This window comes from Corythoichthys intestinalis, chromosome 17, assembly GCF_030265065.1.
Source record: "Corythoichthys intestinalis isolate RoL2023-P3 chromosome 17, ASM3026506v1, whole genome shotgun sequence".
NCBI lineage: Eukaryota > Metazoa > Chordata > Actinopteri > Syngnathiformes > Syngnathidae > Corythoichthys > Corythoichthys intestinalis.
This window is the reverse complement of record NC_080411.1, coordinates 40121494-40142422: the sequence shown is the minus strand read 5'-3', so window position 1 is coordinate 40142422 and position 20929 is coordinate 40121494. Positions and strand designations below refer to the sequence as shown.

The following is a 20929-nucleotide window of genomic DNA, read 5'->3' as shown; positions in this document are numbered from 1 at the left end:
ATGATACTGTAGCCATTTAACTGTTCTGCCCAAAAGCATGATGGGAAGTGCAACCATGACTGTGCGTAGTGGCACCAATTGATATATCTTCTCTGCGTTGGGAAATAACATAGGGTGTTAAGAAAAAGATCAACTACTACCTTGCTTCCCCACATTGCTTCCCACGATATTTCTAATTGTTGAGAGAGGGATTGTAAGGCTTTAGCCAATTAAAAAAAGCCATAAAAGACAGCCAAAATTCACTCTACTCATTTTACGCTGCCTTTTAGCTCTATATATAGGTAAAACAGCGCCATTATAGATTGAACGAGACAATGCGTGAGTAGGTCGTGCAGTGCATTGGCTAATTGCGTTAAATATTTTAACGTGATTAATAAAAAAAAAAAAAATTACCGCCATTAACTTGAAAAATTTGATAGCCCTACTTTAAGCCAAAACTAAAGACTCTGGATGAGTGTAAGACATTTTGTATGTAACGTTAAATACAACTAGAAAACGATTTAATTAAAAAAAAAAATTATATATTGAAAAAGGCATGTCCCATATTTTTTTGCCGATTCCGATACTTTGAAAATGACGTGATCATCCCGATCGATCGGGACATCTTTAAATGGTAGGATCAATTTTATCCTTACAATAAATAGGAAGACAATCTAAATGACCTATATAACTGAAGTCACTATATAATGCAAATAGGGTTGCTTAAAGGTTGGTGTGGATAATTTGAGCATCCTAAAAAGTTGCTAGTGTTATGTCCCTACCGTCCCTATGCAAACCTACGCCCTTGTTGGACACACTAACGAACTACCCACAAGTCAAACTCAATTGCGAGCTGAAATGCCATGAAGTGCAGCCATAAAAAAACATGATAGATGTTGCCAAAAATGCTACATACAATTATAACAAAAGTCACTGTTAACCATGATGTAGCTGAAGATATTGATTGTTCTTTGATTGCACCAGATTATATGTGACAATATTACCAATGAATTAATAATATTTTAAAAATGGAGTTTTTTGTTTTTGTTTCATATTGCACGCTATATAAAACGTTGTATGATTAGTCACTAATTTGTAAGGGCATACATCATTATTTGTAAAATGGCCAACGACCTCGGGTTGACAGGGTATGGGAATGAAAATGAATGAATGCAGTGCAACTTGTTGATCCCGTTACATGCTCTTTCCATAATCACCACTGCGTGGCGTAGTGAGTCACAATGCAAAGTAGCTGCGCTGCAGTGACGTTTCATATTTGAATGAAGCCCATGGGAATATCGAATGGTGCAAGGAAAAGAAAATCAAGGCACCACGAAAAAATAAACAATAGAAATAGTTTGTTTTGCCATTCCTGGCTCGACTCACAGAGGGTGAAAAACACTGCATTAAATATGACACAAAAAAGTGCGGTTTTTTAAAATTTGGGATTAAAACAAAAAAAGAAGAAGCCAACGCTGCACCTAGAAAAGTCAAAAACAAAGTGGAGTTGAGTGTAAAAAAATACAAAAAACAAATAAAAAAGGTGGCTTTGAAAACAAAACTAGAACTTTACCTTCTTGTTGTTCTAAAACTGTCAAAGGAAGCTCGTTTGTGCCTCCAAGTTTACGATATGATCAGCCTGGGAAACTGAGATGCACCCCGCGACGAAGGATGTTGTTCTTGTAAGTGAAACCGCCGTCATTCAAATCCATACGTGCGCGCTTGAAACTGTGCGCTGCAAAAAGTGTGATGGGCTCGTTAGCTGTGAATGCATTTAAAGCACGCGTGGCGTTTAAAGACTTTCAAACAGAATAATTCCCATCGGATTACATCTATTTTCAGTTTGGAGATCCGACTTTAGGCACGTATGGTTTTGTAAAAATACTAGGACGAGGACACTTTTTGCAGCGAGCTAACGCTGGCACAACAGTCAGTGAGAAGGGAGAGAGAGTGCGAGAAAGAAGGAGTGGGGCTGGAGGTGAAGGTGGGGGGTTGGACCCGTGGAGCATGGCTGCAAGACCCAATGCTCACACTTGGTCTTCCTCCTTCAGGTTGATAACACTGCTTCTCTCTCGTGTGACACGGTCCGTGGACGTTCCACTAAAGAGACGGCTTGTTTGTGAACCATCGTGGAGACGAGTTTCAATTTCCATCGGCGCGTTCAGTCGCTTTTCGTGTTGCTCTCGTCGGCTTGGTGAGTAACATAAACTACAGAAGATTCCAGCGACAATGGCAGCATAAGGACATTCATATCTATACCCCGTGGAGCATTTATTGTGATAATCTGCACTCTATGTTTACACTCGCAAGATTGCTTCCTCCCCGGGTATTTTGCCGCACAAGTTGCCAAACTGAGTCGATCTGAGCCTACTGGATTTTTCCGAGCGATTTACTTTCTTTGACTTTGTTGGTGAAGAACACAGAGCAAAGTACTGTCTGACCAGAGAGAGATTTATCAACTAACTTCGGAATTGAACGGACTTGACTTCCAACAACATTCAATAGAATATAAGTAAATCAAACGAGGACATTCGCCGATTTGGCTAGCAAACATGCCGCAGGTGGGAATGATGTTCGTCCTGGTCCTCGTCGTTGGAGTGTGTGCGGACGCTCAAGACCCGGCTTCCAAGGTGGTGTCCGACCGCTACGCCGTCTTCTGGAACCGCACCAACCCCAGGTAAGTGCTCCTCCGTCGGCTTGCCTTGCACGGACACCCCGGCATAGTGTGCCCGGTGATGGTGAATCAGATTGAACAACACCAGCCTCATTAAAAAAAAAAAAAAAAAAAAAAAAAAAAAAATCAATGACAAATTAGAATTAACTTGCAAAAACAAACAAACAAAAAAGAACTACTCTGAATTCACATGATAAATCTGTTCTCAACTCCTTTCAAAAGTGCCCATGTAATTAAACAGCTGACTAGCATTACTTCCCCCCTACTGTGCGCCCCTTACGCACCATTACACATTTAATATTCTCCTTTGCACTACAGTATTTCCACATTTGATAATCAAAAACGTGCGGGGGTGCGTAATACTTGTAAGTGGTAATAATGCCGAGTCTCATCTATACTGTACTCAGCTGTCATTGATTACTGTAGAAAACGAACTTCTTTTTAGACGCTCCATTCATCCATCCATAGTGTGTAACTGAATTCAGTACATTAAAAAAATATATGGCGGAAAACACTCAGGTGACTTGAACTTCCGCTCTGAGACCCCCAATTTGGCCAACATTCAAAATTGTCCGAAATGCATGTGTGGTACGTAATTTGGAAAGCTTAAAATCTCAATTTTCTGGGGGAAGAACAATTTTGAACAGGAGGGCATTTAAAAAAAAATGTTTAAACAGCAAAACCCTATCTGGAGGTAAGAGCATGAAAGAGCAGAATTAAAGACGCCATGACTTTAACGAGATATTATCACATACTTACCTTGTTTCGATCCCAAACTCCATGAAGCATGTATCACTGGGTGTCAAGACACAGCTGTGAATGGCCACAGCTGGATGTTTTTGGGGATTTTATGGGTGAAATATGGTAATACAACAAGAGTCGCGATGCAGAAATCGCAGACATGAATGAGTGGTTGAGATTTTCTTTTTCATATATTCACCCTTTTAAACGTTATATATATATTTTTTTCAATTTTTCTTTGGATCATTTATATATCATCTAACATATCGGAGAAAATGCCACAGTAACAAAAAAAATACAATTAAGTGATAGTTATGAAGTAGATATCTGTGACTTTTTTACAGACACCATTTTTTTCATTGTGACTAATTTGTTTAAAAGTTTAAAATATGCGAGTGAATAATTTGATAAAGTCGTTTTTGTTTTTAAACAAAATATTAGACATCAATTAATAATTCTAAGCTAAAAATGACAGACATTTTGAATAATATATATATAAATTATACCTTCGTTTTATGGCTGGGTTGAAACAAAAGCGGTTGCGCGACGTCTGTAAACGCGGGGCTCCTGGGTAAAATGGACAAATTAAAAATAGTTCGGGGGCTTAATGTGCCATGAATGTGCTATGGCAGCATATAGACATATTGTTCTGTCAAACACAACAGTTGTTTTGGCTTAAAAAACAGCAGTTTCTTTTAAAGAGGAGTGCAAGAGCAGAAACTTCTTTTTCAGTCTTGTCTGTGTTTTCCGTCATATACAAGTCATTTTCCAGTGAATCAATTTCCATCCTAGAGAAACATGTTTAATAAGATTCATCGACATATATGACATAAGGCAGCCGGTATGCTTTCAATCGAGACAGCCGATGCTTGCTTTTTAACCCATACATTGGCAGGATGTTAGTGATACAAATGCAAATGCTGTGGTAACATCAAAGATAGTAGGTGGGCTGCTTAAAGGCAGATTTCTGTATCTGATAACAGCTCTAATCGCTGGCTCTAGTACTTTCTGTTGGCCTTCAAACTATTCCCAAGTCTGGTTTCTTGGCTACCATACAGCCCTTCATACCGTCTTTACCCCCTCCGCCCGGCCCATGCTGGGGTAGACAATAAGGGGGCACACAGGGGTATTTTAGCAGCGGCCAAGACACAGCTTGATTCTGGGTCTTGTGAGAGATATACACATGCTGAGGTCACACACTTGGTAGTAACCAGGCGAGCTTCAGGTTAAGCAGCGCGAAGGAGACCCGTTGTCAGGGTCAAAACCGGGGCAGGACCGCCAACTACAGGGGGCCCAGTGACGGTTTCGGCATGGCACCCCGCCTGGGCTTTGTCTTGATAGAAAAGCAGCTAAATAAATGAGTAACACTAAATGACTGTGTCCCTTTCTCATTCACGACTTAGTCTTTAATCTAAATCTGACCTAAGCTGCATAATGTAGGCAAGGGGCATTCTCAAAGCTGGGTTCCCTTCTGACCTTCGGTATTCGTTATATACTTGTGTCGCCTGTTTCCCTGCTGCTTAATGTAACCACAGCCACGGTTGGAACTCTGAGAACCTGCTGTGTTCGAGTCCCAACTTCTAGATTAGCTTTCTTACCCCCTTCTTCTGCTATTTCTGCTGCATATTTGACCAAAGTGAGGAAGACTGGCATCCAGAGCAGCAGTGCATACTCAGCCATTCATGAAAATTCCCAACAGGAGCTCTGGAATTGAAATGAGAAGTGAGTCGTGAAATTTGGAAGTACAATATTTTTTAGTTTACGTTGTTTGAAAGCAGCCAACACAGAAGCCTTATTGTAATTTTGATAAACATGCATCTCTGTTTGCGATGCTTTGATGTGTGGGAAAAATCTGCGCTGATGCATGCTGCTGATAAGGCTCAGACAGCAAGACTCAGCGTGCTGGAGGAGGGATTTACAACCCAAGGATGATTCAGCCTTGCCGCTGTGTTTGAAAAGCTTCCACAATGACAGTGGAGCTCATAAAACTGAATGGAGTTGAACAGAACTCACAATATCTGGGAAATTTGTTAGGGAAAAATACTCATTTGAATTGAGTAATGTGACTCCACATGTATTTTGATGGCAAATCCCCTAAATATAGACTTTGTAGATGTAGTGTGAGCAGTTTGTTTCCAGTGCAGGGCCAATACGAAAACATTTTAAAATTGTTCAACGTTGTTTGCTCCCCTCGGATTCAATCAACCACTCATGGGATGCCGCATTCATTGGATGATGCGCTTCTCCTGCAGTTGCTATGCAGATTTCGAAAATCTGGCGATGGTGCACGGCAGAAATTTTAGAAATGTGGGCTATCACACAAAGCTCTCACTCCAAAGAAGCGTAAAATTGCACATTTTTCACGACAAATTTTCACTTACATGCTAATATACTACATTCAACTAATACACATACGTATACAGTGCATATGCTTTTGGTATGAAAATGGAAACGTGATCTCCTAAGAAGGGTTTCATTCATCTTTACATAATTGACATTCACTTGGTGGCATTTTGTCCTTGAGAATGTCTGCTTATGTAAACGCGTAGTGCAGTGGGTTTTAGATATTCTTTTCTAGTTATTGTTTTAATTCGCCTTGAATTAATGAAAAATGATGCCTAATATCTTTGCGGTAAACCATCTTTGCATCAATGAAAATTTGACGTATGTGTTTCAGTGAAGACCACATTTAATTCACATGGTCAGTAAATTAAGTTACAGACTGACTGTCATTATTTTAAATACACTTTCAGTCTTTTCTGATTATGCAAATTCTACAACCCCTAGCAAAAAGTATGGAATCACCAGTTTCGGACAAGGACTCACTTAGACATTTTATCATGTAGAACAAACTCAGATAAAAACCTTGAAAAAAATAATGAATTAGTTCAAAAGTGCAACTCTTTAGCATTCAGAAACACTAAAAGAAATGAATAAAAAACATTGTGGTGGTCAGTAAATGTTACTTTTATAGAGCAAGTGCAGGGAAATATATATGGAATTACTCCATTCTGAGAAAAAAAATATGAAATCCTGAGAAACAGACAAAGAAATAAGAATCAAAACACATTTTTAGTATTTAGTAACACCACCTCTGGCTTTTATGACAGCTTGCCGTCTCTGAGGCATGGACTTGATGAGTATTCTTCATCAATTTGGTACCAAGTCTCTTTGATTGCAGTCGCCAGGTCATCCTTGCAGGTCGGAGCCTTGCTGTGGACTGTTTTTTTTTTCCAATTTCCACCACAGGTTTTCAATAGGGTTGAGATCTGGGCTGTTTGCAGGCCATGTTATTAACTGGATGAGTCTTTCTCCAAGGAATGCTTTAACACTTTTAGCTATGTGGCATGATGCATTGTCATCTTGGAAAATGACAAACATATTTTCAATTTAAGGGGTAAGAAAGCTGTCTAAAATTTCAACGTAAACTTGTGCATTTATTGAAGATTTAACCCCAGCCATCTCCCCAGTGCCTTTGCCTGACATACAGCCCCATATCATCAAGGACTGAGGGAATTTTGATGTTTTCTTCAGGCAGTCATCTCTGTAAATCTAACTGGAACAGCACCAAACCAAAGTTCCAGCATCATCACCTTGTTAAGAGTCAAGAATCTTTATTGGACACGGTGTCAAGAGTCAATAATCTGCATTGGAAACCTGTAGTGGAAATTGAAAAAAATGAAAACCTGTGGTGGAAATTGAACAAAATGGTCCACAGCAAGGCTCTGACCTGCAAGGATGATATGGCAACTGCAATCAAAGAGAGTTGGCACCAAATTGATGAAGAATACTCATCAACCCTCAGAGACTGCAAGCTGTCATAAAAGCCAGAGGTGGTGCTACTAAATACTTGAGATGTGTTTTGATTGTTATTTCTTTGTTTGTTTCTCATTATTCCATATTTTTATTCTCAGAATGGAGTGATTCCGTATTTATTTCCCTGCACCTGCTCAATAAAAGTAACATTTACTGACCACCACAATGTTTCTATTCATTTCTTTTAGTGTTTCTGAATGCTAAAGAGTTGCACTTGTGAACAAATTCATTATTTTTTCAAAGCTTTTTATCTGAATTTGTTCTACATGATAAAATGTCTGAGTAAGTGCTCGTCCGAGACTGGTGATTCCATACTTTTTTGTTAGGGCTTGTAGTTTGTTTTTTTCAGATGAAAAAAGTGTGCTAAAATCTTCATTAAAATAATTGAAGTAGCATAAATGCTCGACAAAAATAACTCAATTACTTAAGCGTTTTTGCAAGCAATTCCTTATAGACCACAATGGTGGTTGACTCAAAAACCACTTTGATACCTGACCTACAAAGTATCTTTTGCTTATATCTTTTCTCCATTCATTTGGTAGAACTGTGAAACTTTGTATTAGTGCCCCACTGTTACAAATTCTGACAAGGACATAAAAATCTCAATCAAAGCAATCAAAGAAGTGTTGCATTTTGTGGCGGGAACGCTCATGTGCGAAAATAAGCCGCAGATGTTTCCTGGCAGCTAAGCCGTCTGTTTCAGTAACCGAACGAAAGAAGAAATTGTGTGAGCGGGGTATTTACTGCTGCTCTGACAAGGAGCTATTAGTGAATTCCCTGCTCACCCGCTATTTAGCTGCTTCATTAAAACCCACATGGGTCCATATGGTCCACACGTAGGCGCTGATGTGGCCTAAGGTGTTTATTTGTTGCTGATAGGTAGGATCAACATAAGAATTCGGGGCCGGGTTCAGTTCCTAATCTCTCAAGCTGTTTGTGTCTCCGATGCCATGGAAACTGATACCCGTCCTCATCAAAGAAACTCATTGGGTTGGACTAACAAGCTGACAGCTGGAAGAGAAGGTACCCGGCATTCTGTGGGAGCACCGTCACCCTGGGGGTTTTCCTTTATCCGTGACAATAGTCATCTAAAGCTTTCTCAAGCAGATGCAAGATAGTTCCATATCCTGTAACCAAAGAATCTGTTCAGTGGCCTGTTTTCATGTTTTATCAGCGCCATTAATGACCAAAACGACCTCTGATCATGCACTGTTTATACCCGCTGTCACTCTCAGTGTGTATTTGAGGTTTGTGTTTGTTTGTGTTGGAGTTAATACCCCCGCAATGTGAATACCTCAATATGACACTCACCCACTTTTCCTCTCCATCGCGCAATGACCTCCGCTATTTGCTTTCCTTCCACTGCTCTTTTTAATCTTCACTTAAAGGAACAATACTCCACTTTACACTGGGTGACAGAGTGATATTGTGATAGTTTCCCAGTGGTATTGTGAGTTGGCCCGTTTGCATTGTTTCACATGTTTACCCTCGCTTTCCCCCTCTCAGCCATTCCCCGGCTCCCTGCCGCTTGGTTCCGCTTGGATTAAAAACGGGCACAAAAAGGCAACCTCGTCCAAATATTGACTGGGTCTCAGGACCGAATCCCTCTCCCAGCGCCAGCGCTGGCTGCTTTAAAGACCGCTATTGTTGTCTCAGCGGCCCGTAGCCGGCGTTTCACTGAGTAGGGAGACAGACAGGGAGAAGGAGGAGACCGAGTAGAGTGTGAATGTGTTGTCTGAGGTAGAAAGAAGGAATTATAACAACAGGCACAACAGACTCACGGGGGTGAGAGGAGCTTCCTTGGAAGAGGCCAGAGGCGATACGACTGGCCCGAGAGTCACAGGGTGTGGTCAGAACCAGCGTGTCCACTGAGAGGAAGTGTCACTCTCATGAGGCGGATCAAAGAGATCTCAATGAATGTGATTTCCTGCCCAGGAGGTTTAGAAAGTATCAATAAGTGCAGGTCAAAAGGATAATGTTTTTCTTTTCTTTTTTTAAATTCAGGGTTTATCTTCCGTTTTATTAACTGCTGCACCATTTGCTGGGCTTCAGTCTTTTATTTTTTAAATTAAAAAAAAAAAAAAAAAAAAAAAATTAAACCTGTCCTGTTCAGCTTTTTGACACGGAGAATGGAAGTCTAAGTGTCTGGTTGACCTGAACAGTTTTATGTTTCATATTGAGAGTATGACATACTCGCATTGTGGGCTTCAGTCTTTTAGATATCAAAATTAATTAGCATCACATCTCACACAGAGAAGGATTTCTATTGATGGACTTTATTTGAATGAACTGAATCATGAATCAGAATGAAATTTCATCCCTTCGTCATGCTTTGAAAGACATTTCATATAGAATTATAGTACTGATATACACAATTTACAGGAACCAGCACGTGTGCAGTGTCCATTGATTCTTGAGTATTGTTTTTTTATCACATTACTCCTCCAAAATTACATACAGTGGTACCTCTACTTATGAAATTAATTGGTTCTAGAAGTAGTTTCTTAACCAGAAAGTTCTGTAAATAGTTTTCCATGTAATTGACCTAATCCGTTCACAGCCTAACGGAATTCAGACATACATCTTTTATATTGCATAAAAATGTGTCAAACATGTAAGAAATACATGTTACAATTAGATTATTGCACAGTAAACATAAAATCAGAGTTTTTCATAATGTAAAATATTAAGAATAAAGAATAAAAGTTAATACACTTATGTAAAGCTGACTAAACACGAGGGGCGAATAAAGATACACACATACACATACAGTAGAGGTCCCTCTTAGCCAATTAGGTGCCAGGAATGCTAGGCAATAGCCAATGGCAGAGCAGCTATAAGTATTAGAGGGAATCTTGGGGCACCTAACAATTTGATTACGATTACAATTCAGAGGCTATGATTCAATTAAAAATCGATTATTTTATCGCTTTTAATGTTGTAATGTCTGATGTCGTACATTAGTTCCAAAATTGTTCAAAAATCCTCTCAGGCTAAACCAAACTACTTTTTCAGAATCAAGTTAACAGTTCAAAACAGTAAATAAAATACTCAAGACCCCATTCTGTAAAAGCAGTTTTAACTACATTCAATTAATTTAATGTTGTGAATCAACCGTTAAAGTTGTTAAAATTGCTCCCGTTATTCCATAATTTCCCTTATGTCTACTTTCGACGTGTATAAGTTTTGAAACTGTTTCATCATTTAAAGATAGATTCAAGTCAAGATTTTGCCGATTTAGGAGTATTTTAGATAAAAAGTTAATTCGGTTCACCACAACAGAGCCTTCCAGAGAAGTCTACTGCTTAAAGATGGCGTCTGTTTACTAACGCCGGCAAATCTGTCATTTCGCATCTAGCTCTCTAACGCTGCCGTTGTCTGTCCTTTCGCATCTAGTTCTATATATATGTGATATCTACCGTAGCATTATGTGGCCGTATGTTTGTAGCAACTAGCAACTGGGCGTTGTTTGTAGCGGCTGTTGGCCGTAGTCAGGTACTATTGTTTTTTTATCTAGCAGCATGAGTTGAACATGATATTTACTCTCGGTCCATTCCTCATTGCCTCCTGAAGGCCGAGCTGACTGTGTTGTAGTTCTGCTTTCCCTGGTATAGTTAAATAATCGGAATTTGGATGTATGTGAATCGTTCTCAAATCTTCCACGGCCGAATCGCGAATAACCTAGGAATCGGAAATTTCGCACGCCTCTAATAAATGTTATGTTCAGTAAACTCTGGGAGCTGCGAGTACCAGCCATACTGTATTTTTGCCTTCGCATCCTGAAATTTCTTTCGTGACAAGAGGCAATATTTTCCCGTTGAGACGTGTCTTAACCTGAAAATTCTGTATATAGTGACGCTTTAAAGTAGAGGTACCACTGTATTTTGTAACACAGCTGAACCGTAGATTAATTGATTATATTCATCATTTGAGGAAAATTAGTCAAATAGTGTAATTATTCTTCATTTAAATGTATCCAATAGTGTAAAATTTGACGTATATACTTTACAGTAATACTTATATTGATGAATTACATCATGCATCTATTATGTTCAGTCTATAAGACTTTTAATATTTATATACATAATAAGTAAAGCCTTTGGAAAGAAACTGTAAGACAATCAGTGTTGGAAATTTTTAAATGTAATTCTGTGTATGACTTCTAGAATTATCTTGTTAGACATCCAATATTTGCACCTTTAAAACATATTTAAAGCAATTCAAGATAGAATTGAGCATTTGTACGAGATTGGAAGAGTTGAAGTGCATCTAGGTTGGTTCTGTAGTGAACCAAAGTTATTTTTAAGTCTATGTGTCAGGTATAGTGAAACAAAATATTGATGTGTGTGTTCATGCATGCATATGCGTGGCTTGACCTTAACGTAATTGTTTGAGGGATTATAGAGGTTTGACTTTTTTCTTTCCGTGAGAAAATGCGATCCAATCAATCTAGAGGTGAGTGATGGATGCATCCTCAGTGCTTGGCATGTTCCACACTTCGAGCCACAATAAGTTCCGTAAACTCTAGGAGCTGCGACTACTAGCCATACTGTATTTTTGCCTTTTGTATTGTGACATTTCTTTTGTAACAAGAGGCAATATTTTCCCGTTAAGGCGTGTCTTGAACTGAAAATGTTGTATGTAAAGACATTCTAAGTACTATTATCTTCCTACAACTGCACTGCATCGTTTTCATTTGCTTTAAGAGTACTCACCTCCACATGAGTTAGACTGTGAATTTCTCTTTCTATTAGAATTAGTGGCTTGGAACTCCTTGCAGGGCGGGTATCAATGGTCCTGTGGAGACGCCCGTCATTCCTCATGCTCTCGATGACCCTGCCTGCAGAGCAGAGTGACCCCAGCCCTCTTTTTTTTTAACGCTCTGACTAATAAGGCGAAGCCCTCGGGCGGCTCCGCTTTGATTGACAGCAGCTAGTGATGAGAGGTTACCATCAAGTGTATGCATCAAGAGTACGCAGTAGTTTTTTTTTTTTTTTTTTTTTTTTATAGTACATTTTGAATTGCACTTTTAATAAACGTTCTTTCTTTTTTAAAATCTGTTAAATAGTACATCAAAAGCAGAAAAAAAACTTAGTCACAAGACTTTCACGATTAGATTTTAAAGTTTTTCTTGGCAAACTCTAGGAATGAGTTCCACCATCTCAGAAAAACATTAAGCTTCACATAATTGAGACAGAATTTAATCTAGTCAGACCTTTGAATGTATGACATTTATTGCGTGACGCAGATAATTTTGTAATTTTGCAGTCATACAAATGGTCGCAATTTTTAAAATCGTGTTGAAACACGGCAGGTTTCATCAACAATTCTATTTACCTCTAAATGAAAAGGGACATCACAGGAGGTAGGGGCAAATGTGTGAAATTGCTTGACCTTTTCTGATGTGTGAATGCTCCAGTTAAGGTCTACTGAGTTTTCACGCAATTGCAGTAGACAAATTCTTACCAAACAACAAGTGCGTTGGTTTGCTGGTAAATCTGATGTTCATTGGACCTTATGGACTTTTAAGTTGTACACAGGTCGTACATTTATATATATTACATTTTTATCACGAATGTTGTGAGAATTAGAAGAAATGATAGGTTAAGTAACATGCCAAATATTATAGTCACTTTATTGTGGCATGGTTCCATCGGAAATAAAAGTGCCTTATGATACATATATTAGCAACAGATTGTCCCTCAAACATCTTGCAACAGATTTTAAAAAACTACAAAAAAAAAAAAAAAAAAAAACTTGAAACAGAAGACAACACAACTATTTTCTCTCCTAGAAATTGAAAAAAAACTATTGGATTCACACTTAATATTCAGCATGTTGTATTCTATTGAATATTCCAGTTCTAGTGCTCGACCTAATTTGAGTCACAGCACATATACACATACCAAATATTATTCCGACAATTATATATCTATAGAGTAGGCATTCACAATGTTGTCTTAAAGGGAAAATGTCTCATTGATTTAGGGAAAAAAAAAAATGTTTTTTTTTCCAGGAAGATTTGTCATGCTACCAAAAAGGTCTCATAAGTCCCCCTCTGTGTTGTGATAAGATATTGTGTGACTTTAGCTTTCTTCTGTTTGATATGCGCCCCAGTCAATGGATTAGCGGGAGACTCTTTAGGCCTAATCTCAGTTTCACTCCGCTGCACAGAGATTCACTTTTCTGCTGTTCGAAACTCGGTGAGGCTTTTTGTGTATGCTGTTTAAATGTGAGTGGTGAAATGGCATCCCCTGTGTCTTTGTAGGCACCGGTGAGGGTATTAGCAAAGAGGCTCTAAGGGGCTTAAGAGGTCAGCCCTCCTTTTGTGCGGAGACACAAAACACTTCCTGTGGGACCCTTCACCCCTCTGTGTTCCTCCTTCAGAAAGCCAGGTCCTGCCTGACCATTCACATTAATCAGTCTTACCTCCTAATGACTGCAGTAAAGCTCCTAAAAACTGCTTCCAAGAAACTCCTAAAGAGCCACTAAGCTGCTAACAGTTTGCACAAGCCTGCTGCACTTCGCAGGAGAGTGCACAGTATGGCAGATTGTGAGGTGACTGGTGGGACCTCTAAAATTGGGAAACATCAGTTCCGGACATTGAAGTCTTTAAAGTAATATCAGCGTATGCCGTAATGCATAGTGATTTTGCCAAAAGAAAGTTTCTGTTTATTTTTTAACTTTCATTTAATTTTTTTTTTTTTTTTTTTACTTATATTGAATCAATGTGTCATGATGTATATACAATTATCCCTCGTTTTTCGCGGTTAGTGGGGAACCCCCCCCCCCCGCGAAAATCGAAAATCCACGAAGTAGAGGCGTAGCCTATTTACATTAAAAATGAATAAATAAATATATAGGGCAGAAAACACTCAGGTGATTTGAAGTTTCGCTCTGAGACCCCCAATTTGGCCAAATTTCAAAACTGTCCTATATGCATATGTGATGCATCATTGGAAAGCTTAAATTCTTACTTTTCTGGGGGAAGAAAAAATTTGAACAGAAAGGCATTTAAAAAGAAATAAAATAAAAAAATAACAGCAAAACCCTTACTGGAGGTGAGAGCATGAGAGAGCATAATTAAATACTCCATGATTTTAATGAGATATAATCGCGTACTTACCCATTTTCAATCCAAAAACTCCATGTAGCATGTATCCCTGAGCGTCAAGACACAGCTGTAAATGGCCACAGCCGGATTTTGGAGGGATTTTATGGGTGAAACATGGTAATATAACAAGGGTTGCGATGCAGAAATCGCAGACATCAAGGAGTGGTTGAGATTTTCTTTTTCATTTTTTTAACCTTTTAAACTTTTTTTTTTCAAATTCAATTTGTTTGGATTGATTTTTTTATCATCTAAAATAATTGGGGAAAATGCGACAGTAACAAATAAATACAATTAAGCGATAGTTATGAGATAGATATCCGTGACCATTTTAAAGACACTATTTTTTTCATTGTGACGTAATTTTTTTAAAAGTTTAAAATACGCGACTGAATAATTTTATGAAGTAATTTTTTGTTTTGTTTTTTTTGAATATTAGACCTCAATTAATGATTCAAAGCTAAAAATTATAGACATTTTGAATAATAAATATAACTACTTACCTTCTTTTTATGGCTGATTGAAACAAAAGCTGTTGCGCGACGTCTGTAAATGGGGGTTTCCAGGGTAAAACGGACAAATTGAAAATAGTTTGGTGGCTTAATGCGCCATGAATCTCCTATGGCAGCAAATAAACATATTGTTCAATCAGTTTATTTTAAAGAGGGGTGCAAGAGCAGAAACTCCTTTTTCAGCCTTGTCTGTGTTTTCCTCCGTATATATATACAGTGGGGAGAACAAGTATTTGATACACTGCCAATGGGAAAACGCATTGGCAGTGTATCAAATACTTGTTCTCCCCACTGTATATATTTTCGTGTGTTTAATATAGAGCTGAAACGAATACTCGAGTAATTTTATTCGCCTAGAGAAATCGTTTAATTTTCCCAGCTTTAAGCATCACCTTTTGCCCGGACTACTTTTAATGCGGGACAATGCGCTGACATCACGTCTGTAAAAGAAGAAGCAATAATACCTGATTGCAGCCGATAGTCACTACAAACTATGCGAACGTTGCTACAAACTACGCCCGCTTGATGCTATGGTGGTAGCGTCTGATGCATCTCATAGATATAACATGTATATGGAACTAAATGTGAAATGACAGACTCGCCGGCGTTAGTAAACAGCCGCCATCTTAAAGCAGTAGACTTCTCAGCGCTAATAAATATGATTAACGTTACTGTACCTTGCTAACGTAATGTTAGCCTTGCGGAGGGCTAGGTCAGGGCTAGGGCTAACTAGAACTTAAAAATAGCTTGACACAAATGGAAAATCAATAAATGTAATTGAATTGAAAAGGTGGGAAAAACACCTAACTTTTAAGTTTTGTTAAGAAATAAGAGTGTTTTGAGGGAAAGCTGTGATTTTTTTTTTCTAGGCACATCTGAGATGCAATTGTGTGCTGTTTTCAACAATGTACATTGAACATAAAGACATTGATTGTCTGAAAATGGTTCAATATTAGGTGAAATGTCTTGTTTTCTCATGTATATTTATAATTGCTCTTTACCTAAAAAATGTTTTAGTTTTATCTGATTACTCGATTAATCGATAGAATTTTCAGTCGAATATTCATTTACTAAAATATTCAATAGCTGCAGCCCTAGTTTAATATATTTACTGTATTCAGTTTAACAGCATTGGAAAGATATATATATATATATAAGTCCACCTCCCCTTTTTTAACAAAAAAAACCTGTATATGTATATTTTAAATAAATAAATCATTTTTAAGCACTGCAAATGTAATAATTATGATAAAAATTAGATATGTATACAGTACAGGCTAAAAGCCTGGACACACCTCATTCAATGAAAGACAAACGAAGGTCCCAACCTCATTGATAAAGTAATAAATTCCACTAATTAACACTGAAAAGGCATACCTGTGAAGTCAACAAACATTTTAGGTGACTCCCTCTTGGAGCTCATCAAGTGAATGGCAAGAATGTGCAAAAAAGTAATCAGAGCAATGGGTGGCTACTTTGAAGATACGAGAATATTATACATGGTTTTTCATTTATTTCACCTCTTTTTGCTAAGTACATAATTCCACACGTGTGAATTCATACTTTTATTTCCGTCAGTGAGTCATGAAAATAAGAAAACAAATGAGAAAGTTGTGTCCAAACGTTTGGCCTGTACTGTAAAAGAAAACAATGCTTTGTACATGTATACTGTACATGCATATATCTTAAAATTTTTAAATAAAATCGATTGTTTTTATTTTGTTTTTTAATTGGGAAAAAAAAATCTGCAAATGACTGAGGCCACAAAGTTTGAAGTGCAAAGTACCGAGGGATCACTGTAAACTGTTTTGTAAGAAAAAAATAAAATAAAATAAAGAGGCTACAATTGAAATGCACATTTCTTTAAAATACACCCATTAGTGGAACAAAATGGTGACTTAGTATTTAATAAGATTTTAAGTAACATCCCAATTCATGCATAATAACAAACTACAGTACTTTATAGTCTTTGTTAAAGTAGAATTTTATTAGGTATCTTGACCTGGATTAAAATTACAGGGCAAACTAATTTTGTGTATATTGAGATTAAACAACATTTCGAATCATTTTGCTTACTAAATTGGTATGTTTTTGGCTGGGAACGTTTAAGGCTTTTGTGTCTCTTTTCCCAAATTTGAGAGAATCCGTCACAGAGCATCGTAACATCCTAACGCATCATATCAGCTGGAAAGGTTTAACCATTGTGTCATGCCTGGACATTATTGAAAACTGTGAATTCATCTTCCTTTTGGGGAATATTGAAATGCTTTACCCTGAAGTATAATCAAATTTGTAGAGTAGTAGGAAATCCGTGAATGCACACATGTAATTTGTCAGTGTCAGTTGATGATGTACTAGCTCTGACTTGGATGGACCTTTCGTGTGACCAATTCAATGTTTCCTCCTATAGGATTTCTGTTCACTAGGTGCTTTGGGATTTGTGAAATATTAAATACGCTGTTTCTGATCTCACGGTAGAGCTCGGACAAACCTTCACACGCAACCATGAGAAATCCAGGTCAGGACCATGACTTTAATCGAGGCCTCATCATTATGTCAAATAACAGCACCTTTCTCGGCCTGTTTCCTTGATTCTGGGGATTAAATAGTATTTATATCAGCACCCAATTCAAGCAAAGGTTCATTTGCTGAACTTTCAGACTGTCTAGATCTTTTTCCATGACGACACGTCTGACTTTTCCTCGCTGCTTTTTTCTGCACACTGTGTGGCGGGGCGCCCAGCTGAGGCCGCCATTTTCCAAATTCGACTCCATTTTGTCTCAAAGAATAAAAAGTAGGTTACGAATCTTGGGGAATTACGTGAGGAGTTTAAGATCTGACACTCAAACACTGCATCAAAGAGAGGTCTCCACAAGTTATGTATGAAGTAATTGAAGTATACTTGAATCCTCCCTTTTTTAAGAAGTGAAACCACTTTAGACTCTGGCTGTGGATATGTTGATCCTTATACTTTGTACTATATGTTTATTCAGAGCTCAGTTTGCAGTGTCTTTTCAGTTTTGTTTTGAATATCCGTAAGTAAACTTTTTGCATACTTAATGCAAACATTTTTTCTAATTATTTGAAGATTCTAACACCCATTATATAAATTGCAGTAATTTCCCTCATGCTTATACAATTGCAATCATATTACTTTATATATACAAGCTCATAAGTTGTTTAGCAGAGTTATAAGCAATCAATTAGTGATGCACGATAATGCTTTTTTCAACCGATACTGATAACCAATAATTTCCTTTTCTTTCCAGCCGATAACTGATAGTTTCAAGCGGATAATTCTATTAAAAGATATATATAAAATTTTAAATTATACACGAGATCAATTGTTACTGTACAAAAATAGAATTTATTGCTACGTTTTCCACAGCAAATGTGAAAAAGTAAACTACAACATCCAAACAATAATTAATATATACTGTATAATACTTACAAAGTAAATACTTAAATGCACAAACATGCCTTTAGGAAGGGTTGAGTCGCCCGTGCAGAACTGGTCAACAGCAGGGCCGATACCCAAAGGTGGTATTTGCCATGTGGCAAAACGGATTTTGCAATGTGGCATTTTTTTTTGACATGTGGCAAAATTGATTTTGGTTTGTCACATTTATTTTGCGGGAGATTATTACAGCGCATTGACTTGGGTGCCACTTGAATGTCAGTGCGCTGTAATGTAAAGCGTATGGTCAAAAATTACAGCCACACATGTTTTTCTGCCATTTAATATGAATGGAAAATGTGGACATGCATAGCCGTCAATGGCATAGCCTGACTTGGGTGCCAGTTGAATGTCAATGTGCTGTAATGTAATGTGAATGATCAAAAATCACAGCCACACGTTTTTCTGTCATTTAAAATGAATGGAAAATTTGGACGTGCATAGCCGTCATTGGCATGGACGTGCATGGCCTGCAAAACTGATATTTACCCCCCAAAAATGCCACAAACCAAAATCCATTTTGCCACATGACAAAATCCATTTTGCCAAATGGCAAAAAAAATGCCACATGGCAAAATCAATGTTGCCACATGGTAAAAAAAAATGCCACATGTCAAAATCAATTTTGTGGCAAAAAAAAAAAAATGCCACATGGCAAATACCACTTTTGGTTCTCGCTGTCTCTCCAAAACTGTGTTGATTGTCCACATTTGAAGGCTAAATCAAGTATACAATTATCGCATTGCATTATCGGTTGAATTTATTTTTAATCTGGATTATCGGTGTGACGTCATAATTATCGGCCGACAATTATCGGTAACCGATTTTATCGTGCATCTTTACTCTTGACTATTTGTGTGAAACAAAGCATAACTTCATATAGCAAGAAAGAGACATTGTAATTCAAATCTGTATCCTATGTGAGGTAATCAAAAGAAAGAAACTATGTTTTTTTCTTTTTTTTGGTAAATCTTTCTGTTGTTTATTATCGGCAGTTGTACTCTGAAAAATGAACTTAAAATAAATCAAAATTTTCAAATAAACACATTCTAATTTAAAATACTATTTTCCTCAGGAGTAATAATGAAAAAGAAAAAAAGTCACCTCACCTGTGAAGAAATGTCACCTTTTGTTTGTGTCTTGATAGCACAATGTCATTTGTTGTTTATGCACACTGTTGTGTTACCTGGTGCACATAGAGAACAGTGTATGAGCACCAAGGTGGGTGCTCATATCAGTGGTCAGGGCAGCAACACAGCGGCAGCACGTGGGCCAACGCTGCGAGCGCTCACATCCATGATCCCCTTTTATGTCTTGGCTCCATCAGGGCCCAGAGTTATTCTTGTGCATAATTGATGGAGGAGTTAGAATAGCAGAAGTAATGCGATGAGAGGGTGCAGCCAAGCGGAGCGAGGGATCGCGTGCGTGGGGCTGCAAACATTGCAGGGGACGAGAGGAGGGCATCTGGCTGAGCAGGTCCCAGCGCTGAGTCGACACAGAATATGTCAAAACGTTAGCCAACCACAGCGCCCTCCTCTCCACCAATGAGAAGCCTTTACTCCAGTGGAGTACTACGGCCTCGGACAAGAGACCGGTTCATTCTCAGATATATTGTTGGCTTTCATTCCTGCTTATGTGTGCCATTAAAGATCCTCAAGTTAATTCACCTTTTACTCAAGTCTTTGAACAGAAAGTGGAAATGTCAGAACTGATCTTCAAAGTAGTTTTGGGCCCCTTTTTTTGCCATCTTTGTGAATTCTTAGGGAGTCTTTTCACTCACTGTAAGTGGTGACAGGGCGAACATCACAGCTTCCACAAAGACAAGCTAATAGTTTAACAAGGCTGTATTGTCTGTTTAACAAAAGAGACAATGTCAGAGAGGAACAACCTGATACTACCAGAGCAGACAGGTTTCAGTGTCTGCCCAATTTACATAAAGCTGTGTTCTGCTTATCTTTTTAAAAAATGTAACATAGTAGCTAAACGGAATGTTCCTGATTACTCATTTGAGAGTATTAATTTAAATTAAATAGATTTGGAAGCAGGCATTTTATTAGCAAATATCCAAATACTATCAGTACCGATAACATTTCTCATTTTAGACGAGATTAATGTTTTATCAGAGGACTGGTTAGCTCTAAATACAGATTGCTGACGAATGCACAAAATCTATGCCCTGGAAACATTTCTAATTCAGTTAGTGAAAGAAAGTACAGTGATTCCTCGCTATATCGCGCTTCAAACTTTCAGTCTATCGCAGATTCCCCCCCCCCAAAAAAAAAAAAATTATAGACAGCATTTTATTTAAAAATGTTAAGATATAAATCAATGTTTTCTTTTATATACATCTCATTTATATCATAATTATTACATTTACGGTGCTTAAAAACCACTTATTAAAATATGCACATAGAAATATATATATATTTTTTGTTTCTTTTTTTTAATTACCGTATACTTTGGGAAAAAAGGGAAAAAAAACATGTCTTGTATATATCTCCTTCCAATGCTGTTAAATCTGAATAAATTCATTGAACACCCCCCCCACACACACACTCAGAAAACTTGAAAACACTCAGGTGACTTGAAATTCCGCTCTGAGACCCCTAAATTCGCCAAATTTCAAAATTGTCCAATAT

General features: G+C 37.8%; 1 protein-coding gene across 1 annotated transcript in view; it reads left to right on the top strand.

Annotated features, from left to right (window-relative positions):
- Nucleotides 1–1914: 1914 nt before the first annotated feature.
- The window catches only part of LOC130905126 (ephrin-A5b-like), a 140189-nt gene continuing 121174 nt past the window's right edge, over nt 1915–20929 (top strand). The window contains exon 1 of the mRNA XM_057818180.1: nt 1915–2656. Coding sequence (XP_057674163.1) covers nt 2532–2656 — 125 coding nt within the window. The 5' untranslated portion in view covers nt 1915–2531. The remainder of the gene's footprint in view (nt 2657–20929) is intronic.